Source organism: Phocoena sinus, chromosome 14 (genome assembly GCF_008692025.1).
Source record: "Phocoena sinus isolate mPhoSin1 chromosome 14, mPhoSin1.pri, whole genome shotgun sequence".
NCBI lineage: Eukaryota > Metazoa > Chordata > Mammalia > Artiodactyla > Phocoenidae > Phocoena > Phocoena sinus.
Genome location: NC_045776.1, coordinates 27,532,539 through 27,560,388, shown reverse-complemented (window position 1 = coordinate 27,560,388; position 27,850 = coordinate 27,532,539). Strand labels below are relative to the sequence as shown.

The window sequence follows — 27,850 nt, the reverse complement described above, 5'->3', positions numbered from 1 at the left end:
CCATATAAAAATGCTCTTATTTCAGGCTTTTCCATTAGATTGTGGAATTAAGGAAGTAAAGCAGAAAAGAGTGTTTTAGGAGGGACCCACAGTTTCAGGTGCTAAAGACCGGTCAAATAAAATTAGAAACTGCAAAGGCACGCTGGACCTCACACCAAGGGGACCACTGGTTCCTCTGGGAGAACAGCTGCAGGGGAGCAGACCCCAGACACAGCCACTGGGACAGGCAGGACAATGAGGATGTGGAGGCAGCTCCCCCAGGAAGCCTGGCTGTAAAGAGAAGGGAGAAGCAGCAGTGGCAGGCTTGAAAGCTGGAAGGAGCTGAGGTGTGAATGATAATAAAAGTCCACTGTGAAAGGGAGCTGTGTGCAAGGGGGTGGGGAAAGCCAGCTGGAGGATCCTGAGCCCAGTGGTGGCAGAGCAGCCCTTTACCACTATCACAGGAGAAGGGAGGGTGGTGAAGATCAGTAGTTCTCGTGCTTGAATTCACAGCAGAGTCACCTGCAGGACTTATTAACATGGAGACTGCTGCGCCCATGCCCAGGGTTTCTGATTCCAGAGGCCTAGAGTTGGTCTGAGAACCTGCATCTCTGCATCCCTAACAAGATCTGCATCTAACAAGGCAATGATGTTTGTACAGGTCCTAGGACCTCCCTTTGAGAACCACTGGTAAGGAAAATGTGTAGACAGGGTAACAGAAACTTGAGGAAGTTTCCAGGTTGTGTCTTTATTTTCTCTGGGTCATTGTGAGGCATGTGCTGAAAATGAGGGGGGCAATGGTGAAACAAAAGGTGTGAGAATAAAAAACTCTAGGTCAGCCCTCCTGCCATCTGCATTTCCCTGTCACAGAGCAAGTACAGGTGAGGCTCTCGATAGGAAATCAATGAATCAACTGTTAATTGATTCAGCTGCTTCATACCCGTGCGAATCAAACATCAGAGCAAGGCCATGAACAGAGTGGGACAGCATGGTCAGGATCGGGAAGAAGCAGAAAGACAAGGTTTGGGGGAAAGCATTCCAATTCCTTCCACTCTCCACTTAAATTCCAGATTTCTAATTTGCCCTCAAGTAATTCTACAGAAGTAGAGGAAGGAAGACCCGCCCTTCGGGATCCAGGTACCTCGCAGGCCTTGATGTGTTCGCTCTGCCACTCTTCACGGATCTTATCCAGAGTGTTGATGTGCAGCATGTACGCCTTGTCTGCAATGGAGGGGAGGGGCCTGGGTCTGGAAACTGGATGGGAGGGGGCTCGCAGACCCATGAAAAATAAGCAAGGTGGGCATCACATTCCTTATAAAGAAAAACCAAGCAATTAGCCAGAAATGCTCCAAGGAAGGAAAAGTGAAAGCTGACAAGGAACCTCAGCCAGGGTTTCCTTCCACCTCTTACCATTTTCAGGAAAATTAAACAATGAGGGGTGCAGAAAAGTGAACTACCAAGTTACTTCAGTTTTGGATTTAGAAACTTAAGCAGCCATGGCTGTGAGAGGCTTGTCTCCGGCAAGAAACTGTGGCTGGGAATTAGAAGCCTTTGCAAACACTTGGTTTGGATTTTAGACTTCAGTGATGACAAGGCCTCATGACTTGGTTGTTTCTTTCACAGCAGAGAAGAGTTATCAGGGCTGAAAAGGGGTTTTAAGATAGATGTTCCCAATAAATCGGAGTGAGCACCTGGTCACAAAGCAGCTGCCACTTGACCCCCCCTCTCCCCCCCACCCCCACCATTCAGTCACCTGTCAGGCGGCAAGACCTAAGGCAGCCAAGGCCAGAAACCGCTGCCTCATTTGCTTCCTCCCGCTCTCCCAGGTTCCCATATACCCTCCCTTCCCCCCTCTCTTCCTTCCCTGTTTCCCCCTCCTTCCCTTCTCATACCTTGTTAATCCTACTGTATATGTATATATTCACTATTGTATGCTATATAAAACCGCCTTTCTCAGACAGATTTAGGATAACATAAGCCCCACCACAATCCTCCCCCATCCCTGGGAGCAGACCCATCACCTGAGTCTTCTACTGCAGTCTTTGAAGTTGCCAGTTTCACAAAAAGCTGTGAGGACAAAACAGAAACAAAAACAAACAAACAAAAAAGAGGTCAGGAATGCTGGGCTAGGCTTCTAAAGGCAAAACAGATTTTAAAGCAATGACTGAGAAGAGACAAGTTGTAGTTCAAGTCTAACCTATATTTCTCTCATGAGTTAATCATTCAACTTGCCCTCTAATCTTAACACCATTGGAAAATAGCCATCAAGCATCTTGCCCTACATCTTCCTAAAAACATATCCCTCCCTACCTTCTGATTGCTGACAATCTTATATCCAGATTTTATAAAATTAAATTTATAAAACACCCAAGCAGGAGGCAGCCTAGCTATAAAGAATACATGAGCTGAGTTTTGAAAAAAAGATGAAAACATCAGAACCCCCTCCCCTGTGGCTATGCTCCTCTAGCTCTTCCCCGACCCCCAAAATAGGACAAGGGTTTTTCTGGCTCCGAGGACTCTAATTGCCTGAAGGAGGGTATTGCCAGGAGCTCAGAGTGCAAGTCCATTTTTTTATTAAGACTATTAATTGGCTTTAGCTTGATATATGTAAATCTCGGATTTTTCAGGCTGTCTGCTCTCCCAGGTACCTTTTCTTGTTGCTTCGGGTTCACCACATTGGCACTCCGGTGGACAGCCTGCTCTGCTTCATCTTTGTCTCGGCATTTCTGCTCGTAGTTCTTCTTTGCCTTTGTAGTTATGAGCCAAAAGAGGATCAAAACAGATAAGCAGACGGTGACCCTAGCCCCCCACGCCCAGGAGAGAAGAGGGCTCACTGATTAGGGCTCTGATCACCACTAGACTGGGGGCACTCAGAGGACATGCTCTTTCTTGTCCATCTTTGGAAGGTCTCTCCAGACCTTTTCCAAATCATGTATGTAGTGGCAACCTGATCAAGGAAGTAACGACTCCTATTTGGCAAAAACAAAGTACATGAGCTTTAAAAATTTACTGAAACAAAAGATGGAATTTGAAATAGGCAAAATCAAACACTTATGTAACTACAGGACGTGAATATGTAATATTCATAACCCTCAGAACTTAGATGCAATCGCTTGGTCCTGGTAACTATAACTATGTTTCAGTATTCTAACATGCCTCCTCATAGCATGTGGACAGTGGGGAGGGCATCAATCCCATCATTTCTGTAGCTCAAGGGTAGTCATGTTCCTTCTTGATTTATAGAATTCTGTTTTAGCCAGTTTAAAAGTAGGCCGTGGTCTCTCCTGTGCTACCATGACTATCAGCAGTGTGAAAATAGTTCACAAACTACAGTTAGTGAATCAAATAATTTTCTGTTTCAACTCTTGAAGCAAAGACTTAACTTGTTCAAACAAAGCAAAGCTGTGAATCAGTTGGCTCATAAATAAAAATGATACTCCCCCCAAAAAATGCTTGACTAAGAATCAAGACACCTTTGCAGAGATGGTTTGTGCTCACCAAATATCTCACGTGCTTTCCTACATTTCTCAGCATCCCTTGCAGTTCAGTTAGGGTTAACCTTTCAGTAAACAACCTTATAATTCTCTCTGCTACACACACAGAAACAAAAGTTCATAACTTTTCTTAATTACAAGCACATAAGATATTCATGCAACAATTCTTTTCTTATGCAACAATATCTTATAGACACTTCTCTGTATCAAGCATGAAGCCTGCAGCTGAACACTTTTTAAAAAATTTTTTATTGGAGTATTGTTGATTTACAATGTTGTGTTAGTTTCTGTTGTACAGCAAAGTGAATCAGTTATAAATATACATGTATATCCACTACTTTTTAGATTCTTTTCCCATATGGTCATTACAGAGTATTGAGTAGAGTTCCCCGTGCCATACAGTAGGTCCTTATTAGTTATCTATTTTATATATAGTAGTGTGTATATGTCAATCCCAATCTTCCAATTTATCCCTCCCCTCCTCTCCCTGTTGGTAATCATAAGTTTGTTTTCAATATCTGTTAAGTCTGTTTCTGTTTTGTAAATAAGTTCATTTGTGCCCTTTTTTTAGATTCCACATACAAGCAATATCATATATTTGTCTTTCTGTGTCTGACTTACTTCACTCAGTATGACAATCTCTAGGTCCATCCATGTTGCTGCAAATGGCATTATTTAGTTCTTTTTTATGGCTGAGTAATATTCCATTGTATATATGTACCACATCTTTTTTATCCATTCCTCTACTGATGGACATTTGGTTGTTTCCATGTCCTGGCTATTGTAAATAGTGCTACAATGAATATTGGGGTGCATGTATCTTTTCAAATTATGGTTTTCTCCAGATATATGCCCAGGAGTGGGATTGCTGGATGATATGGTAGTTCTATTTTTAGTTTTTTAAGGAACCTCCATACATACATTCCCACCAACAGTGTAGGAGGATTCCTTTTTTTCTCCACATCTTCTCCAGCAATTTTTTTTTCTTTTTTTTTTTTGGTGGGTGGGTACGCGGGCCTCTCACTGTCGTGGCCTCTCCCGTTGTGGAGCACAGGCTCCAGACGCGCAGGCTCAGCGGCCATGGCTCACGGGCCTAGCTGCTCTGTGGCATGTGGGATCTTCCCAGACCGGAGCACGAACTCGTGTTCCCTGCATCGGCAGGTGGACTCTCAACCACTGCGCCACCAGGGAAGCCCTCTCCAGCATTTATTGTTTGTAGATTTTTTGATGATGGCCATTCTGACTGGTGTGAAGTGATACCTCATTGTAGTTTTGGTTTGCATTTCTCTAATAATTAGTGATGTTGAGCATCTTTTCATGAGCTTTCTGGCCACCTGTATGTCTTCTTCTATTTAGATCTTCTGCCCATTTTATGACTGGGTTATTTTTTTTGTTATTGAGCTGTATGAGCTGTTTGAATATTTTGGAGATTAATCCCTTGTTGGTCACTTCATTTGCAAGTATTTTCTCCCATTCTATGGATTATCTTTTCTTTTTGTTTCTGGTTTCCTTTGCTTTGCTGTAGCTGAACACTTTTAATGGTTGTAAATATACACACATACATATATAAATGCCATAATTTTCTTAACCAACTCTCTACTGGTGGACATTTACCTTATCTCTCATTTTGTATAACATAAAAATACTCTGATTTTTATTTTGGGTAGTGTGAATTTACAGGTCAGATTCCTAGAAGTGTAATTGTTTTCACTAATTCATACTCCTATAAACATGTACGTGAGGGTATATGGCCTCATGCTCTTACCAACACCAAAATAAGACAATGTTTTTAACCTTTTCTAATACTAGAGTTGAGAATGTTGGCATATGCCTTGTTTTATTTGTATTTATTTCATTACTAAGGTGATATGTCATTTCTACTTCATGTCTTTTACCTGTATTTTTTTTGGAGCATTCTTCATTTTAATTGATTTTTAAGAGTTCAGTCTATACTAGGAACACTAACTGGTTATAAATTATATAAGTTACTAATATTTTTTCCCATTTGTTATCACGTATAAGATGATATTTTTTTCTTTTGCTCTAAAGAAGTCTTAAATTTTTTTATACTTTTTTTTTGACTGCACTGGGTCTTAGTTGCCACACACATGATTTTTTAGTTGCAGCTTGCAAACTCTTAATTGTGGCCTGAGAACTCTTAGTTGTGGCATGTGGGATCTAGTTCCCTGACCAGGGATCAAACCTGGGCCCCCCTGCACTGGGAGTGCTCAGTCTTAGCCACGGGACCACCAGGGAAGTCCCAAAAAGTCTTAAATTTTAATGTCAGTTATCAATCTTTCTCTTTCGTGCATTATTTTTTTAATATGACATATTAAGCACTTTTTCTCTGTTGTTACATAGTCCTCATAATAATATTTTTAAAGGTTACACAATTTAATCTTTCTCCATTTTTGTCACTAAATCATGTACATTGTAGTTTTCATTATAGGTAGTGAACACGGTAGTGCATTTTGTTTTTCTTATTTTGGATGATTTCCTAAAGATAGAGTCTTAGATTCTTAGCGTTAAGATTGATGGGCTATGATCATATTTATGGCTCTAAAAGCATATCATAAAATATCGTTTTAAAAGGTTATATGGGCTCCAGAGAAAATGGAGCAGATGTACTCTACCTTATTCCTCCACACAAGTATAACTAAAACCCCTGGACATTCTACATAAAACAAACGTAAGATTCTGAAAGGTGGAGAGAAGAAGGCAGATTAGCTGATGTCCTTGATCTCAGACAGAAACCTAGAAGTGAGTGCCCTGGGTTTTCTTTGGGCCTCTTATATCACAGAATGAATGCCAAAGCAGCAGATAACCAAGAAATGCCAGTGGGCATAAACAAATAAAAAAAGCCCCAATGAAAACCTCCCCTCTCTAGCCAAAAGACCAGAAAAGGGGCAGCACAGCAGGACAGAAGCCTCCACGTGGTAGAGCAGCCAAACACCACATAAAGAAACCATGCCCCCCTCCCGCCCACCACACATCCAGCAAAGGCCAAGTGGGGAGTCTAGACTTCCACCCTCACCAGGCTATAATGCAGTTCCCAACTCCCCTGCTGAGGTGGTATCAGAGAAGGACCAATAGGGGACTGGGACCTTCATCCCCACCAGGAGGTAACAAAGCCCCACAAGCCCCACACACAGAGCTAGTGGAGACTCTGTGGGGAGCCTGGACTTCCACTACCCCCAGCTGGCAGTAATGAGGTACACCCCCTCCCTGCTGCAGTGGTGTCAGAGGAAGTCTAATGGGGATTCAGAACTTTAATCAACCCCCAGTAGTAACAAGGCCACACTGACCCTATGGTGTCAGTGGAGGCCAAGGTGGGGAACCTGGCCTGGAACCCCTCATAGCAGTTATGTGGTGGCACTTCACCTCAGTTGCTCGAGTGGTGTCAGAGGAAGCCAGCTAAAATAGAAGGTTTAAATAAGATCCAGAGTCTTGCAACAGAATACCTAAAATGTCCAAAATCAATTGAATATCACTTATCATACCAAGAACCAGGAGGATCTCAAACTGCATGAATAAAGACCATCAATAGATGTCAACACCAAGAAGACAGAGATGTTACAATTATCTGACAAAGATTTTAAGGCAGGCATCATAAAAATATTCAATAAACATTTGCAAACACACTTGAAACATGAAAAAATAGATAGTCTTAGCAAAGAAAAAGAAAAGCTCAGCAAAGAAACAGAAGATATAAACCAGAACCAAATGGAAATTTTAGAACTGAAAAATATACTAAATGAAAGGATGGATGTATGAATGGAAGAGATAGAAGAAAGAATTGGTGAACTGGAAGATAGTACAATAGAATTTACCTGGTCTGAAAAACACAGAGCAAATAGGCTGAAAAAAAAATGAACAGGACCTCATGAACCTTTGGCACCATAACAAAAGATCTAACGTTCATGTCCTTGGAATCCTAGGAGAGAAAGGTGGGCTGAAAAAGTACTTGAAGAAATAATGACTGATGAAAAGAATGAAATAATGCCATTTGCAGCAACATGGATGGACCTAGAGATTGTTATACTAAGTGAAGTAAGTCAGACAGAGAAAGAGAAATATTATATGATATCCCTTACATGCGGAATCTAAAAAGAAATGATACAAATGAAAATAGAAACAGACTCACAGACTTAGAGAATGAACTTATGGTTACCAGGGGGGAAGGATAGTTAGGGAGTTTGGGATCAACATGAACACACTGCTATATTTAAAATGGATAACTGGGACTTCCCTGGTGGTCCAGGGGGTAAGACTCCTCGCTCCCAGTGCAGGGGGCCTGGGTTCAATCCCTGGTTGGGGAACTAGATCCCACATGCATGCTGCAACTAAGAGTCCACATGCCACAACTAAAGATCCTGCATGCTGCAATGAAGATTCCACGTGCTGCAACCAAGACCTGGCGCAGCCTAAATAAATAAATATTTTTTAAGAAAATAAAATGGATAACCAACAAGGACCTACTGTATAGCACAGGGAACTCTGCTCAATGTTATGTGGCAGCCTGGATGGGAGGGGAGCTTGGGGAAGAATGGATACATGTATATGTATGGCTGAGTCCCTTTGCTGTGCACCTGAAACTATCCCAACATTGTTAATTGGCTATACTCCAATATAAAATAAAAAGTTTAAAAAAAAGAAAGAAAGAATAGCTGAAAACTTTCCAAATTTGGCAAAAGATATAAACCTACAGATTCCAGAAGCTGATCAAACCCCTAACAAGATAAAGCCAAAGAAATCCATGACAAGACACAGAGGTGAACTTCTGAGAACTAAAAAAAGAAAATATCGTATCTTAAAGCAGAAATGACACCTTATCCATAAGATAAAATCAGTTTGAATTACAGCAGCTTTCTTATCAGAAACTATGGAGGTCACGAGGAAGTGGCACAACATTTTTCAAGTACTGAAAGAAAAGAACTGTCAACACACAATCCTATACCCAGTGAAGATATCCTTTAAGAATGAAGAGGAAATCACTAAAGGAAAACTAAGAGTAGTTATCACTAGCAGACCTACCCTGAAGAATGGTTAAAGAAGTTCTCCAAGCAAAAGAGAATTATAAAAGAAGAAACCTTAGAACAGCACAAGAAAAAACACACACCAAGCAAAAAATCAGTAAATACAATAGTCTTTCTTTCTCTTCTGAGTTTTCTAAATTACTTTTGACAGTTGAAGCAAAAATTTTAACACTGTTATGGCTCTAAACATAGGTAGAGGAAATAGGAAAATTATATTTCAATAAGGCTTTCTCTGTAATTGTGAGAGAGATTTCCCCAGATTGCTCAAAACATAAAAGTTCTGGGAGCAATCATATATCAACCAACACCATTTCTGCATTACACTGACATCATTCCCTATTTATCAATCGCTTTTCAGGTGCTCTGCATCAAAGAATAAAATATGCAAAACAGACTGAATACACCATCAACATTGGTGACATTTTCTTTTTTGACCAAGTTACCAGATATGATGTCATAGTCATAGAATATCATGATGATACTTCTGTACAAAGATGGAGTCACAGATGTTCCAGTAACAGAGTTTCATTTTTAAGAGATTCATGAAAAGCTAGAGTGAGGTCCCCAGCAACTTCTCTTAGTTCTATCTTGTTAAGCATTTTTAAAATAAATTACTTAAAGTAAAGGAGGCTTTTACTATTTGCAGATATCTTAAAACTCAATAAAAATAGGTAAGAAATCAAGATTCAAAACAGTCTTAACAGGGAAGAAGATTCAAAACAGTCTTAACAGGGAAGAAGATCAAACCCAACAAGATAAAAGACATCATAAAGTATATATGTCCTGGTCTGAAATATTTAAGTTGACTTGCTATACCTTCCCAGGTTGCCAGAAAGATAACATCATTGTATTTCTTCTGTCTGATTTCATCCTCAACCTTTCCAAGGCCTTAAATAGAAATTCAAACCACCAAAGGCTGTTTTCCCTAAAACACTGCACTAATGTTATTTTCAGGAATATGTTGATACATAGCACAGGATATCAGAAAATATCACCATTACAAAAAAAAAAGGCAACATAGTGAGACTCACATCCATGGTTTTCTTGAATTGTAAGCTCTTTTGTTTATGGGCAGCATCCATTATAAGCTCCGTCTGTGCAGAGAGAACAGGCGCTATTAATAATCAAAACCAATTGTTAACACCAGCTTATCTTGAGGGCTCAGTGTTCAACGTGGCTTATCTCAATTAGTCCTCACACAACCCAGAGGGTAGATGTGCTATTTATTATTACTCCCATTTCACAAGTAAGGAGACTGCAGCACAGAAAAGCTGAACAATTTGCCCACCTTTGAACCTGGGTGGCCACTAGCCACTATTGAGAATCACTGATCATCTTAGAGTATCCTCATCAGTAAATCTGGAATCAAGGAACTTAGATTTTAAAACTTTGTTAAAGCACCATTTATATTTTAAGAGGGGTCTTTATTCTGTAAGCCTATGTCAGCACAGTTAAAGACTCAGAAACATTCACTTCTGTGGTATCTGTCAATGGCATGTCCTTCACCAGCAAGGAGCCCAAGCAGTATGAAGGGAAGAAGTGCTTGTGGGACAGCTAAAAGAAGTTGTTCCCCTACTCTTTACCCCATCTAATCTAGGAAAGGTAAGCTACTCTTCAAGTTCACTTGGGAGCAACTTCTTTGTTGTGGCTGTGATGTTAATACTTTTATTAGTCAAAATAATGGAGCTAATAATAAAAATGTAGCTCTCAGACATAATAGTAGCTCCCATTTATTAAGCACTATTATGTGCTAAGCAACTTTCATGCATCACAACGACTGTGAGTACTCATCCCCATTTTCTTGACAGTAAACTGAGATGGATTAACTCACCCAAGGTAATACTCTCAACAAGTAGCAGAGTTGGGATTTGGGCACAGCCAGACTCCTGTGCCCTTGTTCCTAATCATTATCCAAAACTATCATTATCCTTATGATAGCTCTTTAAACCAAAAAGGCCAAGAAATGCAATAATTCAAAATGAGCTATGGCATTGCTCTTATACAAAATTATATAATCCAAAATAATGTTGAAAATGATATTAAAAGATTTCTCTTTCTTCTGGAAAACTAAGTTTTTGTCTGTTACCATAGCACACAAACATGGATGGATTTTCAAGATATCTGGATGGAAGGTTTGGGATGGTCTCACTTCAAATATGAACTTTGTGGAATACACGAAACTCCCTTGGGGGAGCCCCAAGGGACCCTCAGGGAACAGAACAGCCATCTTCCAGCCCAGATGAAATTGAGGGATCAGGAGGTAGCTAATGGTCCCAAGGAGGCTCCAAGGACATGGAGAACAGACAGGGCTCCAACGTGACCCGACAGGGAAAGACGCATGGGCAGCTCCCTGCCATCAAAGACAGGGAGCTGTGTGGCTCACGTGAGCATCTATGTGCCTCTGCCAGGAGGGGCAGCGTTTATTCATAATAATAAACCCTGATTTTCCCAGGCTCCACAGAGCAGATCAGTTAGCAATGTCGGTCCATCCGTGGTCCTTTCTACTCCGAATATACACACTGCCATTCTTCCTGTTTGGGAGCTGCTATTAATTTATAGTTTATGGCCCAAACCAGGCCTCCTTATCTCCAAGTTCTACATAACACCTGCTTCAAGCACCTCTCGCGTGTCTACAAAGTTCTACTTCATACCATTCTTCTCTCTGCCTTCAAAGATTCCTGGCACTTGTATGTCGGCAGGATCTTAGAAAGCAGCAGTCCAGCTCTCATCTGACAGGTATGATCCCCAGGGCCCATGAGGTGATATTGCTCAAGGCCACTCAGTGACACCCAGTCCAGCTCTGTCTGCTATACCACCTTGATTTAAGTCTCCTCATGTCCATACTCACTTGTAGGGTGGCCTATTCATGGTGACCCCAGAAAGTCACGAGTTCTCTTTCAGGACTCCTTTTTTTTGACCGCACCATGCAGTACGTGGGATCTTAGTTTCCCAACCAGGGATCGAACCCGTGTCCCCTGCAGTGGAAGTGCAGAGTCTTTACCAATGGACTGCCAGGGAAGTCCCCTCTTTCAGGACTCCTTGGGGAAGTTTTTCTTCTAGGACTCATTCTTTCTGCTTAGACCAACTCCAGTTGAAATTTGATTATGTTTTGTTATCAATAACACAAAATAGTGCAAAAACACAATCCTCTATGCTATCAAGTGGGGAGAAGCAAGAGGGAGGGGAAAAGGAAGAAGAGATTTATAAATGACCCAAGTGACCCTGCAGTAAATTACTGACAGAGCTGCTGAGTGGTCTATTTGGCTACATACATTCAGACTGTACTCTGAAAACTAGAAGTGAAAACTTACGTGACCAAAGAGGTTCCCTTTGGAGACTGCTCTCGACACAGGCAGAACATTCTGCTGTGATCGTCCCTATCTTAGTATGGGCGCCAAAGGAGAGGATGACTGACCACATGCTGCCTTTGTCAGGCTTAGGACGTTCTGGGCTGGGAAGGAACTCCAGCACCTAAAATGTCAAGCCTCCTGAGAGTGGCTCTGAAGATCCCTCTCTGCCTGCCAACCTCCAGGGGTGAGAGACTCCTCTCACTCTGCCCTCAGCCACACTGCCTTTCACTCTGCTGGCTTTAGCTTCAAGGTCGCTGCCTCCAGAAGGCCTCCCCAGACCTATAAATTAGGTTAAGTGTCCCCACTTCATGTTCAGCTGGCACCTTCACTTCCCTACCTTTTAAGGCTCATCACACTTTGTCATGATTACTGTCACGTCAGTCTCTCTAGCCATGCTCTATGCTGTGTGGGAGAGATGGCCATGGCCGCATTGGTTACCACCCTCAGAAAACAGTAGTTCTGTAAGTGAGTTCACCAAAACTTCTACCAGCCATTCCATCTGTACCTCCCCCGTCCCAGTTTGCTAAAAGAAACTGACTGACGGATTTCCTGGAAATGGCTTAATTAAGTGAGAGACCAGCGCATGCAGGGTTTGACCAGTGAAAATGAGAAGTTAACACTAACACATTTTCTCCAAAAGTTTGCTTTTTTTAAAAAAAAGGTATCAATACAGAAGTGGAACAACCCAGAGTTCATTGCGACACAAGTAATTACAAATTTATTAATGAACTTCGGACTCTGCAAAGAAAGCTCAGAAGGTGTTTTCCTGCTCTTGAGAGCACACAATATAGGGAATTTGGATGACAGTGGTGGAAGGAGCCCAGGCGCCTCTGTTGCTTAAGAGAATTCAGAACAGTTCTTCTAGCTGTGAGAACTTGGTCTTTGTAACCTGCTAGGAAGGGAAGTTTCAGAAGCCTTGCAAAATTAACAAAACTCTCCCTGAAATAACTAAGGCAACCGAGGGCACTTAAGAATGTGAGGAAATGACCCTCTTCTCCTCTTAGGGGAAATCATGTGTGCAGAGACTCCGGTTGTCTAAGGCATTTTGCTTCTGAAAAATTGTAAATCCTTTGGAGAGGCAGGCAGGGCTGACAATGTCAGCCAAAAAGAGTTTGACCATCCAGTAGATGGGTGTAATATACATATTATTTTTGCTCTGAAAAGTACTTTAGGTCAGATGCACCCCCTCAAACCTCATACATGAAGCTTGAGTTTGTGTGAAAACACCTGACATCATGTTCCTTAACTGTTGGTTTCTACCCTTCCTTCCTATACGAGGTATAGCAGTTAAGAGCGGCTCATGAAATGACAATATATGTAAGGCAGTCAGGCTCTTAAGATACTGCCACCCACTCTGAATGCCAAGTGGCCACAAAGGAAGCTGGAATTAGACTCTGATTTAGAACCACAGGCAAAGTTGCTGAGATTGAGGTAGGGGTAGAGCCAGCTGTTTACTGAATACACACTGCAGACTTCCAGACACTAAAGGGCCAAGATGAAGAAAGACGTCCAAAAAGTCCATGCAGAGCTGTATGGAGAGATCTGGGTGGGAATGTTTGGATGCCAAATAGGGAAGAGCTTATCCCCCACGTGAAGTTCATTCACACCCTGGAGACCAGATGTTAAAAAAAGTTCTTGGGACTTCCTTGGCAGTCCAGAGGTTAAGACTCCGTGCTTCTGGTGTGGCCAACAAATTTAAATAATTAATTAATTAAATGTAAAAGTTCTGGAAGGGCCCTATCTGGCTTCCAGGCCAACCTGAATGTACAAGTCTTTAAGGAACAAAACAGAAGGAAGTCAGAACAGTGGTCTAGTCTAAGGAACACTTTAATATAAATCTGGACTTCTTTTCTTGATGCCTATAACTTCCCAAATGTTTACCAGTTTTATTAACTCTTGTTCACTCCCATCTCCTTCCATATAATTGGCCAGAATAAACCCTATAAATGAAAAAGAGCCTGTAAACATCTGCTTTGAGGCCAAAAAGACTTCAATTTCCCAGGGCCTCAGTTTCCCTATTTGTAAAATAGGGTGGTTGGATGACATTATGGTCTCCAGGGAGAACATGGGTCCCCTCCACTTCTTATCCTCCCCTTACTGCCTTGTCCAGGAGGAGGAGTGTGGTCTGAGAACCTACCACCTTGGTAGCACATGCTAGACCCTTATGAAGACAGAGGGGTTCCCCTTTCCAGTCATAGTTTAAACAGTGGCAGCAGATATAAAAAGAAGAGGAAAGCAGGCTGGATCCCTGACTCTTACAGCAATTAAAAAAGAACTGCCCTAACGTGCAAATGGGCACAGAGGCATCACCATCTAGACTGAGTGCCCGTATGGTTCCCAGTAAATAATCTCATAGGTTAAAAGAAGAGTGTGGGTGCTTGAGGGTAGGAAATGGGTCAAGGAGTTTAATGAACAAACAAGCCTGGAAGAACGGCAACATCTTAACACATACGTAAACCCAACCTTTTTTCGCTGTAACTTTTGCTTTTCCCTGAATTCTTCCATCTTCCTGGCCTCTTCTCTTAGAGTCTGTGCAAGCTGAATGTGACTTTGTGCCACACTGTCTATTTCTGCAAAAAGAATTTAAAAAAATAAACAAGATCTACACATGTCTGAATTCAAACCAAAGAAACTATACAAAAAGTTTAAATACATACAAAATGCTAGGGCAAGTGGTAAAGTTAACCTGCTTCACTTGGTCACCAACATTTATTGAGCCCCTCCATGTGCCCAGCATTGCCCTGGCCACCAAGACCGAGCTGGCAAACCTTTAGCTTAGCTTCCTACCACTAACTGCTACTAACCTAGTATATGCCCAGGGCCAGGGAGAAGCTCATGGAGCTTGCATGCCAGCACACATTACTAAACCCATTACAATTTCAAATTCAATCCTATTTCTCATTACATGACTCTAAGGTTCTTTCCATCTCTAAAATCTCATGAGCCCGTAAGAAATTTATCTCTGGATAGAAAGATTATTGGTGTTTTTCCTTTTATTTCTTTGTAATAAGCATGGCTTACTATTTTAATAGAAAAACCGAAATGCTTACCTTTCTTGTTCTAAGAAAACAAACTGAAGATGGCATTAAAGCTAGAAAGACTGACAGATCTGACCTAAGAAAAAATTTTAAACTCGCGTGTGTGTCAAATAACCTTGAACGAGGTTAGAAGGTACATGGCAAACTGGAAAAAATATTTTCAATTTATGTAACTAAGGGCTTTCACAAATCAAAATAAATATATATACTCCAGTATTTTTTAAATGGTTAAAAAACATGAAATTTTTAAAAAGATTGGCCAAATAGCCAGTAAACATTTGAAAATGTATTCAGCCTTAAAACGACTGAAAAAACACAAAGCTTTAAAACCCTGAAAACTATCACTTTTTAACTTTCAGTTTGGCAAAATTTTTAAAGTGTAAAAATTCTTGGTATTGGCAAGCATGGGGAAAAACAGCATTGTTGGTGGGGAAAACATCAGTATCACCTTTCTGGAGGAAATGTGGCATTTTGTAGAATAAAAATATTTTAAATGTAAGAGTGAGACAGATCTGCATGAACTGAAACGGAAAGATGTCTAGAACCACTCAACTAGCTAAAGAAACATGTTAAGCACATACTGTGCCACATTAAAGTCCTTAGCTTGGAAGCATGAAGAACAGAAGGACTTAAAGTCTTAAATTCTGAGTAACAGGCCCAGGGAATACTAGAATTGGACAGGACCCCTGGAAGATCAGTGCCAGGGCCTCACCCTGAGCTTCCAGTGTGAGAACCACTGCCCTAACTAAGTCAAATGTACATCACAACGTGCAAGTGTGGACGGTTCTCCAGCTCATTTCAACTCTGAAGGGCTATTCCTCACCTTAGGAGTTGCTCTGATTTTTTTTTTTTTCACCCAGTATGAGATTGCTGTTCAAATTAAAACTCACCTTTGATGACAGACATATAGCTTGCCAAAGACAGCAAATACATTTTTAAAGAATCACTTACGTAGCTTGAAGACGTCAAGGGCCCGCTTCAGGGTGCTTAAAAAAAAAGCACATCTATAATTTCGGTTCTGGAAATTGGCTGTATAACCTTATTATAATGCCATTGTATGTTTCTCCCAGCCCACATCTTAACTGATAGCCTATGGTCTGATCTTTGCCTGGGAGCTTGAGAAGACACCAAAAGATCAAGACTTCTTCAGTCCAGTTTCCTCTCTCTTACCCTTTCAGTCCCAGGCACAAGCATCATAAATGCTTCACTGTCTACCTGGGTGGAGCCAGATGCCAAAATTCTTTATGCTTCATTTCTCCCAACAATAATATGGGAGTTATGGTCCCTTTCTCATAAGAATACCAGTCATTCTTTAAAGTATGGTAATTAGAAATATGAATACATAAAGGAAGGATTCAAACTGTGGCTCCTGATCACCTCCTTTTTCATCCATTCTTCAATCAACACATACTTACTGCACATAAACTATGGGTCAAGGCATTGCATTAGATGTTGGTGATTCAACAGTACAAGACAGATATTGTCCCAGACTTAAGAGTCTTAACAGAGGAGACAGACATTAAACACATTGATTTAGTGTTCCACCACTGATGAACAAAATACCACAAATTTAGCAGCTTAAAACAAGACACATTTCTTACCTCACAGTTTCTGTGGAGAAGACCAAACTCATTTTTCATCCTTCTCCCAGTCTCCCCGCTCTTTTCCCTCATAACCCATGGCTCCTCCTCCCTTATAGCTCGCCCTTGCCCATGGTTTTAGTTCACCCCCATCCTACACTTCCTTAATAAGCCTCCTTTTAGGGCTTCCCTGGTGGTGCAGTGGTTGAGAGTCCACCTGCCAATGCAGGGGACACAGGTTCGTGCTCCGGTCCGGGAAGATCCCACATGCCGCGGAGTGGCTGGGCCCGTGAGCCATGGCCGCTGAGCCTGTGCATCTGGAGCCTGTGCTCCACAACGGGATAGGCCACAACAGTGAGAGGCTCACGTATCACAAAAAAAAAAAAAAAAAATTAAAAAAAAATAAGCCTCCTTTTAAGGTGAAGTGGCCCTGGGGATTTTCTTGCTCACTGCCGCCTTCATGGAAGTGTATCTCACTGGGCTCACTCCAGCCACTCAAGAAGGAATGGGACTTAGAGTGAAGTCATGGTACCCCAGCCCCTAGCCACAACAGCATGGGATCATGGATCATATTCTATATGTAGGTGGAAAGTTCTGCTATTTTGCAAACTAATAACCCTTGTATCTTCCAGCTGGCCCCTTCTTTTAGCTACACCTCATTTTTCTCACTCTGTTTATTTGTCCCAAAACAAGCATTCTTATTTCTCCCTGCCTTTTCTCACATAAACATTCCCAGTTATTACAAACACACTAAGCAGAAAAACATAACTGCACAGTCTCCATACACTTTATCCATCTTACGATACAATTTTTCAAGGAATGCAATGCACTAGAAAAGTGTCCATATCCAAACAAATGCACAAGTGGCCCCGAAGGATGAATGAGCCCCACTGGAGAGCAGACTTATGACTGGAATTAGTGAGAGAGAAAGATGGCTATGGCTGCAGATACAACTAGAAGTCTTCCCGATAGTGAGTTGTGGAGTTGGAAAGTGACTTAGAGATAAAGTCTGTTCAGGGTCTAAAATTTTTCTCCCACCCTAAGTGACTGCCTTAAAACGCCACTAAAATAGCAGCCCCAAACTCCCTTTAGCTTGTCATCAGCTTTGTTGTCCCACACTATCACTTTATTGCTGTTTCCCGTGTTCAAAACTGATGACAATCTGAGGATAGAATCTGAACCTTGGGGATGGTGTTCTCTCAACGTCCATGCCCTCTTCTCCCTGGTGTTCTCCTTAACTGTGGGAGAAGAAAATATTCTGCCACCTTTTAATAAGCACTTTGGCCTTAAACCCTAACAGGGCCCATCAGAAAGCTGAAGTCTCTCAAAGTGGTCGATGAGGTGAAAAAATCCTATTTAGTCCCTGGACAAACAAAGTCGTGCACTCTCATCTAGGGCACCTTCCTAAAGATCATCCTGGAGGTGACAAAAACAGAAGTACCTGAATGGCCTTTCACTTCCACCTTGGAAACACAGTCCCCAGGTCTCATATCCTGTTGCACCTTCCTCTCTGAGGAATTCTTAGAAGGAAAACTGACGGGCTTTCGTCACAGAAGAGAATGGCGCTATAGTCTCTTAAAGGATTTACCAAGTTTAAGTCAAATGTGCAAGAAATATCGCTTTGGATCAGACTCATTCTGCCAAATATATTTTTCAAGAAGTACTATGTGAGAGAATATGGCTATTTTCCATCACATCACCTAAAATTTTTTTGGATATCTTCCCAAATGGCTTATGCTTCTTTATGAATAAACAAGTTTTTGGATCAACTGACCCACTAATCTTCCTTGAAAGTATCTAAACCCTCCTTGAACAACAGTGAAACCTACCTAATACTATGCAATTCTGACCTTGAACATAGAAATGTTTTACACATTCAAAAAAGAAACTAAACCAAGCAGGAAAAGAAAATAATCCTTAAAATTTAAAACAAACAAACTTAACTATATATAAAACTGTTTACATAATCACACAGAAAATAGTATTTTATATGACCTTAGAACACAGTGTTCTTAGTGGGATATAAGGTCAAGAAGAATTGCAAAAAGAACTGCAAAGAAATGTTAAGTTTCATTCAGAAGTTTTATTGTTAGTAGCAGTTTTATATTATTATTTTAAAACATTTTACTATATATTGTCATATAAAGCAAATAATTCTGCTAATATTGTCAGGAACCAAGATTTTTCAGTGCAAGAGGAAATAAATATAAAATGAAAGAAGTTAAGTGAACTGTAAAGTTAATTAGAATTGGAAATATCAATATGAACTCAGGCTTTTAAAATCTGTCCCCTGAAAGAGCCTAGAAACAGTGACACCTCTGTGACAATGACCAACACTAGAACTCAGAGTTTCATCTCTAAATATGGTTAATCATGAAAGGAAAACCTGGAGAAATATGTGGAAAAGTAGCTGACTCCAGGTTTAAATTCACCAAAAAACTACATTAAGAAAATATGACGAGTATAAATAATTGTTAAATCTGGGTGATGGATTCACAGCCATTCATTACGTTTGTCTTTTTACTTTTCAATGTGTTTTAAATTTTTTCATTTAAAACATAAAAAATATATAGAATATAATCAACAAACAAATTCTCCTTGTACTAATGTCCTATGTCTGAGGGTAACAAGTTTTTAAGGTTTATGTAACTGTTAATATTTTAAATCTCTCCCAATGTTTTCCTCCCCCTCAATAATCCAGTACTTTGTAGTCTGGGATAAGCGAGTGTGTGTGTGTGTGTGTGTGTGTGTGTGTGTGTGTGTGTGTGTGTGCGTTTTAGGATCAAGAGAAGAGAAGGGGAAGGGCAATGTCTTGTCTGCTCCCTATACTACCTCTGAGGGGACACAGACCTCAGGGTGTCTCTGCAGCTGTCTACAGCACAGCCAAAGCAGTGTGCATGTCAGCATGAGGTGTGATTACATCTGCAGAGATCTTCAAAGGTCTGCCTAAACAATTTCCCCCTAGTCTCCCTCAGTATGCTATGTTAGAGAAGGAATTTAGAAATTTCCATGTGAGTAGGACTGGCTACATAATTTGTGAGGCCCACTGCAAAATGAAAATGTGTAGGACCCCTTGTTTATAAATCACTAAGAATTTCAAATAGTGACAGCAAAGAGCATTAAACCAATTATGAAGCCTATCTATGTGTGAGATCCTATATGACTGCCCATGAAGCCAGCCCTGTATACGAGGGAGTGTGTTCCTAAAGTAGGCACCATGTCTGGCCATCTCTGTATCCTCAGAGTATTCAATGAATGATGGAAGAATAAATAATTGTGGTAAAGAAATCTCACACTGGTGGTGAGAACTATGAAATAGTGCAAAGAGAGTCTCTTGTAGCTATCACAAACTATGGGTGTGTTTTATACACACACACACACACATATATATATATATATACATATAAATAAAACAATAATACCCTCTCTATTAAACTCCTAGCATAAAATTATATATAATTCTACCTATAAAAAGTATACATAGGAAAGGTCTTCAAGGAAAATTTAGAAAATATTAATGGGTTATGGCTTCATAATTCATTTCAGCTTTCTTTCTATTTTTCTATATATTTTTCACAACTGGAAATTAAAAAAAAAATTTAAAAAATTTTTCACACTTCACCCTACTGGCCAGCTCTGCCTGCTGAAGTGATGGGGGCTCCTGAGTGGTATCAGTCAACCTAGAAACCAGAAAGAAATGTGGCACCTACTTGGTCTCAGACTGTCCACATGGCTTCTTCCTAGAGAGGCTAAGCAGATCTTTGCCATATTTCTCTTCAATTGATGCCCTAAAAGGAACATAAAAGAGGGTTATGAGTCCTTCTCAGGGCTGATTCTTATTTCAGACATATGGCACTTCCCTTGAAGGCAAAACTGTACCCTTGACAGTAGAAGCTCAGATATGACACAATTCTCTAAAATGTGAAACTCCCCTCTACAGAACCGGGAGGAACTGTAAAAGAACAGTGGCCTTCATCTCTAAGGTGTTCTTCTCCAGCAAAAAGTCTCTAGCTTGAATATTAAAGCCAAACCAAGCATGGCCCCTTGACCAATACTGGCTAGCACATTACAGAATAATTTTCAAAACTATGATCCATAATTTATATAAATAATCTATATAAATCTATATAGATATAAAATATACCTTTTTTAAGTGGAGTAAAAGATATTTCCACGAAATGCTGCAATCCTAAGGCCCACCCCTCCCATCTTCTCTAAGAGTATCCTTTAACCAACCTATAGAGTTCCTCATTCATAGTCAATTCAAATACACAGCTAAACCATACCAAAGAGAGAGGAATTTCAGAATATAAACCCTGAAGTTGGCATGTCTCACAAGAACATCTGCCTGTTACTCGGTGTGGCACAGGTCTGTGTAAAGCACAAAACATCCCCCACTTCCCCCCTTCCCCTAGCCTCACGGCCCTCTGTCACCATCTCCACTTTGTGTCCCAGCCCCAGCCTTATCTAAACCATACTATCAGGTTATGGGCCTTTAAGCTCATCTACCCCACTTTCTTCAAATTAAAAAAAAAAAAGTATATTATGAATACATTCTCACTGCAAAAGATTCACACAACACAAAGTCATATGGAATAAGACACAAAAAGTCCCCCTTCACGCTATCCCCCAATCCCACTCCTCTCCCCAGAGGGAGCCACTGCTAAGCTTGGTATGTACCTTTCCAGTCCTTTTCCTGCATTTACATACCTAAATCTCACAAATACACAACTTTTAATGGTTACATAATTGAGATCATTCTATTATTTGCTGTTCTGTTTCTCACCTAGTAATAAATACATCATATAGATCTTTCCTTATCAGTACATGCTACCCACCATGTTCATAATATGGAGTTTTCCACAGTTCAGGGTCACCCTATTTGTTTTTCATTACTGCCAAAAAAAGCTAAATGAACATCCTCAGACAGATATTCATGGGCATCTCTGAGAATGTTTCTCTAGGCTAGGACTTCTGAGAAAGTTGATTTACTAGATCAGAGGAATATGTGTTTTAAATTTTAGGAAACAGTGCCAAATCGCCCTCCAAAAAAGCCTTCTCAATTTATATTCCCAAAAGTGTGTAAGAGTCCCATTCCCAGAAACCCTGCCCCACACTGGATATTATAATTCCTTTTTAATTATTACCAGTCTTTAGTGACAGAGGTTTAAAAAAACTCTCATTTTAATTTGCTTTTCCTTGATTTCTAGTGTGATTATGCATTTTATATATTTATTGGACATTTGTATATATTCTTCTATGAGTTACCTACTCATATCATCCCAATTTTTTTTTTTTTTTTTTTCCTGTACGCGGGCCTCTCACTGTTGTGGCCTCTCCCGTTGCGGAGCACAGTCTCCGGACGCACAGGCTCAGCGGCCATGGCTCACGGGCCCAGCCGCTCCATGGCATGTGGGGTCCTCCCGGACTGGGGCATGAACCCGCGTCCCCTGCATCGGCAGGTGGACTCTCAACCACTGCACCACCAGGGAAGCCCTATCCCAATTTTTTAACTGAGTGTTTTGTCTTTTTCCTATTATTTTGTAGAAGTTCTTTATTATGAATATCAATACTTATTCTTACATGCTATAAAGTTTCTCCCACTCTCATCTGTCCTTTCTAAATAACGACCTTATCCATTTTATTAAAATGATACATGCTCACTATTCAAAAATAAGGAAAAAGAAAAATATATAGAAGAAAGCAACAAACTGTCCAAAATTCCACCAACTAAAAATCATTAGTATTAATACCAGGTGATGATTGTAATGGACATTTCTTTATACATATATGCAGGCAGGAAGGATGGACAGACAGGCATGAGTAATTTTAAAAGAATGAGACTATATTCTACATGCTATTTAAAAATAAAGTATTAAGCCTGATTTTATTTAAATTTCACAGAAGAAAAGAAAACTGAAAGGAAGCTGAAGGAATTGCTGAATTTCAAATAATTGTTTCTTTGCCACAGGAAAAATCAATTCCTAAAATATCCTTCTAAAGCTAAAAAGGAATTTATGAAAATAATTAAGGAGATTGAGACATTAAAATATTTTAATGACCTATTTCATTTTTAGACAGTTTCAGATGTTTGACAGCCCACCCGTGAAAGGATGAGATGATTAGCACTATCGTACCTCCACCTCCTCCTTGATAATGTTTACATTATTTTTACTTCATTTGTATCTATAACACACGCTGTTCTCCAATCATAATTCCCCCAGTTGTGTAGTCTTAACTATTTATTAAAATGGATGTGATGCTCACCACCAGTCCTATTACCATAGCTTTTCCATCCCTAAGACTTGTATTTTGGTTCAGTTCTTCACTTTGTGGTCTTTTGGCTGAATTTCATCACTTTGTGACCTTTTGCCAAAATGGCTCAGAAGGGAGGGCATCAGTATTTCCTGAGTTCTTTCATATTTGAAACCATTTACCTGTGGCCTTCATATTTGAAATTATTATTTTTTACTTTTTATTGAAGTATAGTTGATTTACCAGGTTGTGTTACTTTCAGGCATACAGCAAAGTGATTCAGTTATACATATACATATATCTATATATGTCATTTTTCAGTTTCTTTTCCATTACAGGTTATTACAAGATATCGAATATAGTTCCCAGTGCTATACAGTAGGTACTTGTTGTTTATCTATTTTATATATAGTAGTGTGTATCTGTTAACCTCACACACCTAATTTATCCTCCCCCTACCTTTCTCCTTTGGTAACCATAATAAGTTTGTTTTCTATGTCTGTGAGTCTGTTTCTGTTTTGTAAATAAGTTTATTTTTATCTTTTCTAGATTCCACCAGTAAGTGTTACCATAGGATATTTGTCTTTCTCTGTCTTACTTCACTTAGTATGATAATCTCTAGGTTGATCCATGTTGCCGCAAATGGCATTATTTTATTCTTTTCTACGACTGCGTAGTGTTCCATTGTATATATGTACCACAGGTTCTTTATCCATTCATCTGTTGATGGACATTTAGGTTGCTTCCATGTCTTGGCTCTTGTAAATAGTGCTGCAGTGAACCCTGGGGTGCATGTATCTTTTCAAATTAGAGTTTTTGTCTCTTCCAGATATATGCTCCAGAATGGGACTGCTGGATCATACGGTAACTCAATTTTTAGTTTTTTGAGGAACCCCCATACTGTTCTCCACAGTGGCTGCACCAATTTACATCCTTACCAACAGTGTAGGAGGGTTCCCTTTTCTCCACACCCTCTCCAACATTTATTATTTGTAGACTTTTTGATGATGGTGTGGCCTTTATATCTGAATGACAACCTTGCTGGTGTAATGAATGTTCTTAAACTTTCCCTCAGAACTCTGCTGAACTTGTTCCATTGGCTTCTGTCATTGAAGAGAAACCCAAGGCCATCCGGATTCCCTGCTGCTCATTCCTATTTCAAAAACTTGGTTCATTTCTTTCCTAGATACTTGGAAGTATTCTTTCTTTAACTAAATAACTTAACCAGGATGAATGTTAATGCTGATTCTTAAATAATCATAATCAATATTGATTACTGTCTATCAATGTTTCCTGGTTTATAGTGTGTGACCTTCAGATCTATTTAGTTTTTCTACATTCCATGAAATTTTTCCTGGATTCTCTCTCTGAATACTTTTATTATTCCCTTTTGGTAAATTTTCTACTTGGGATCAGTTATGCAGATTTTGGAGTGGCTTTGTCTATCTGTTCTTGAGTTTGGGGCCCTGGTTCTTTTGCTCTTTTTGACTTCATATCTTCCTTCCTCCCTCTCTCCCTTCTTCTCTCCCTCCTTTTTTTTGGCCGAGGTAATTTGCATGGCTGTTGCGTCATTTGGGTTTATCTTGCTCCTGGTACTGTGGGCAACCCTATCTCCTTGCTCTGAAACCATGCATGTGAATTCTCTTTTCTGCCCTTCTGATTTATACATTACCTTCCCCTCACTACCACAGCTTGAGCAAGAATCCTGTGTTTTCTTGGGCCTCTACTCTTGGATTCTATTTCTAAATTTTTTGCCCACTCCTGATAATGTAGAGTGAAACACACCTGAAACTGACTCTAGTTGTAAAAAAGGATGCATTTTGGGCTTCCCTGGTGGTGCAGTGGTTGAGAGTCTGCCTGCCGATGCAGGGGACACGGGTTTGTGTCCTGGTCCGGGAGGATCCCACATGCCGTGGAGCGGCAGAGCCCGTGAGCCATGGCCGCTGAGCCTGCGCGTTCGGAGCCTGTGCTCCGCAACGGGAGAGGCCACAACAGTGAGAGGCCCGCGTACCGTAAAAAAAAAAAAAAGGAAAGGAAGGGAAGAGAAGAGAAGGGGAGCGGAGGGAATCCTCTAAAGCATGCCAGATCCCCCCAGGCCACCAAGCCCACCACCCTGCGGAGCACCACGACTGGCCCCTGCATCTTTCCCACCACCGCAGCTCAGTGGTCTCTGAGCCAGGCTCTGCCTCCCTGTCACTGCACAGGCCCTGCTTGCCACCCTCCCATAGACACCTGGGTGTTCCTCCACTGACCAAAGCCATCTCTTCCTCGAGTTAAGGGACGCTTCAAGATCTCCTCCTCCATGACGCTGGCCCTCCGTTTTTGCCAGTCGTCCCAAGCTCTCCTCTCCTGTGAGGTCTTTCAGTATCATACGTATCACAAAACTTAGTATTTTATTATATTTTGTTTGCTGTTTCATTCATAAATCTTATCTCTTGAACGGCTTCCTAAAAGCTTTAGGACAAAGATATCATTTACTTCTTGGGGATCGTTCCATAACTTTACAGCAGAGGGTTTTGTGGACCATTAAAAACAAAAAAAAACAGTAAACTGTCCTTGTCTGTGTGGGAGTGTTTTGTCCATCCTCTGTCTTCAGAGAGAAACAACATGTACCTTTCTTTTAAAAAGTCTTCAAACTCTTTGCAGTTCTTGCGGCCATTGTTCAGATGCTGGATGATGGTCTCATAGCCAATGTTGCTGAGTATGTCTGAACTCTGGTGAGAAAAACAACACTGTGTGAGACGGGGAGCATGGTGACGGCAGCCCCGAGGCCTGAAGCGTGGACAGGGCAGGACACAGGGCAGCTGGCCATGGGGAGTTGCTGAAACACTTACCTCCAAGGCACATGTGACCAAAAAGGACAAAATAGAAGAAGTTCAGAGTGCATGTAGCTATGGAAGAGTTTTTAAAATTATGAAACTATAGGGCCACGAAACAGGAAGGAAGTGACAGAGGACTGAGAGGCACATGGACGAGGGAACTGGCTGGGCTTGGGGCCCCTCCCTGGGTCCCCACATGCCCTGATCAGGCCAGGCAGGGAGCAGGAACTGAGCCCCCTTCCAGCCTTCTGCTGAGTGACCCTCTATCCCACGGAGGGAAACTCAGTTACACCACAGGACCATTTTAACCAGGGATACACAGTGTTCATTGTGTCCTCACACCTGTCACAGAGCTTGACCCTGACATCTCTTCCCAAAGCCAAGAAGCCTGGTGTGAGGGTCGAGGGCACTGTTGAGCCATGCCCCAGCATTGGGAGAGGGAGGCCGGCTTCCCACTGTACCAGGAAGGTAAGCCCAGCAGCCAGGAGGCCCCGAAGGGCTGGCCCCACTTTGGGGGAAAGGAATTTTTTTTAATTTTAAGCTAGCCATTTATTCCTATTTTATTCTACTACGTGCTCTGGAGTTGGAGGAAGCTGCCTGAGTCTCCCAAAGCAGTAGTCCCGGATGCAGTATATTTTAAAAATCAAAGTCCCCTCAGCTCCCCAAACCAACAAATCAGAAGCTTTAAAGAATACCCCTAAAGTGTCCCCTAATGCGGCTGGTTTCCTGGTTTCTACCCTCCAAGTGCATATAATAGGTGGTCTGATCCAGACTCCAGTCCCTTAGGGAGGTTGGTTAGGCTGCCACTGGGTGTGTCCTGGGGAGCTTTGAACTGACCCAGCCCCAGCCTAGCCTCCCTACACTCCATCTGCTGAGGAAGGTTCTTCTGTGCCATGGGGTGGGGATGGGACCCCCTGAAGATACCTCTCTGCCCAGCCCTGGACATTCGAGAAGCAGAATTTCTCTCTTCCATTTGCTGCCACTCCTCATGGCCTGGCTGAGCAGACAGGGATCCCAGAGAGACCCAACAGGACCAAGGCCTGAGGCTGATTTCAACCTCAGAAACTTAACTAGCCATAACTCACACTGCATTTTAAAAAGTGGATTATTATAAGTATAATAAATTTTACACATGGGCATACAAATAAATCTTAGTTAGAAATACATTTAATTCTATGGGTTCTGGCTACTGTTTGAGGATAGATTTCGGCCTGCGGAAGCCTAAAGAAATAGCCTCCACCAAAGCTTCATTTCTCCACCCACCCCCTCCACACACGCCCTTCTGTCTCAGCGGGGTAGGCTTCTAACTGCCCCCTGAAATGCAGTGCTCAGTGGCAACTCTAAGACGATGCTTACATTATCCCCTCCTGAATCTAAATTCAGTCCCTCCACCCCCAAGGTTTCTGGAAGCCTTTCCTGAGTAGCCCTAATGCTCCCTCTTCTGGACTCTCAGACTGCCCAGCTTCTGAATTTGCTGTTTGCTACACACCTTGTGAGTAGCCTTGTTGGCCCAACACTACTGCAAGTGCCTGAAGCTTCTTCCAAGTCTCAGACCAGTCCTGCACACACACACACACATCCAAAAAGTTTAGTTTAAGATTATGCAAACCAAAGGTCTACAGTAAAATTCTGTGGGATGTAAATGTCTATTGTGTTCCCAGCCAGATGCATTAGAAGAGAACAATGAAAACAAAGGCTCCTGAGTGAATGAATGGGTACAAAGGGTCAATGTCAATATTGGTTTGTGGAGGGAAGTGCTTTGATCTTCCCAGAGAAGTACACTTAGGTTCTGTTTTTTGATATTCATTTGGAAAAGGTGGTTTCCTTTTTCTTAATTAAGGGTGTGGACACTCTTTGAACTGGGCAGGGAGGGTGGAGCTAGAACAAGATTTCCTGGAAACAAACCAAATCACCAGGCCTCCTCCTGGCCACGAGCCTTGAAAAACCACAACTGCTGCTTCAGAGGAGTGACTGGACTCCAGAGGGAACCAAGAAAGAAAATCTCCAAGAGAAAACAAAGAGTGCCTAAGTCCAAGTGCCAAGAGGCAGGGGATTTGGCCTGGAAACTCCTTCCCATGCTACTCAGAAAGCACTGCTGAGAAGCTCTGACTGGCAGATGCAGAATAAGAGGGCCAAGCAGGAAAGAAAACTGCGTGAGCACCAAGATAGCACAGCAGATTTGCCACCAAAAGTGAGTATGCCAGGGCTTCCCTGGTGGCGCAGTGGTTGAGAGTTCGCCTGCCGATGCAGGGGACATGGGTTCGTGCCCCGGTCCGGGAAGATCCCACATGCCGCGGAG

General features: G+C 41.4%; 1 protein-coding gene across 10 annotated transcripts in view; it reads right to left on the bottom strand.

The window, feature by feature from the left end:
- The window catches only part of PSTPIP2 (proline-serine-threonine phosphatase interacting protein 2), an 85,063-nt gene that overhangs the window by 7,909 nt on the left and 49,304 nt on the right, over positions 1 to 27,850 (bottom strand). For 5 of the 10 annotated variants that reach the window (XR_004353138.1, XR_004353139.1, XR_004353141.1 and 2 more), the window contains exons 1-8: positions 24,985 to 25,307; positions 20,188 to 20,265; positions 15,849 to 15,883; positions 14,323 to 14,429; positions 9,541 to 9,603; positions 2,628 to 2,726; positions 2,001 to 2,046; positions 1,121 to 1,200 (exon numbers count right to left, since the gene is read on the bottom strand). Coding sequence is in view for 2 of the 10 variants with exons in the window: in XM_032654301.1 (XP_032510192.1) it covers positions 1,121 to 1,200; positions 2,001 to 2,046; positions 2,628 to 2,726; positions 9,541 to 9,603; positions 14,323 to 14,429; positions 15,849 to 15,883; positions 20,188 to 20,265; positions 24,985 to 25,151 (675 nt within the window). In the remaining 8 variants the exon portion in view is untranslated. Of the gene's footprint in view, positions 1 to 1,120; positions 1,201 to 2,000; positions 2,047 to 2,627; positions 2,727 to 9,540; positions 9,604 to 14,322; positions 14,430 to 15,848; positions 15,884 to 20,187; positions 20,266 to 24,984; positions 25,312 to 25,345; positions 25,447 to 27,850 lie in introns of those variants that run through there. The other 5 variants (XR_004353143.1, XM_032654302.1, XR_004353137.1 and 2 more) reach the window with 4 other exon arrangements.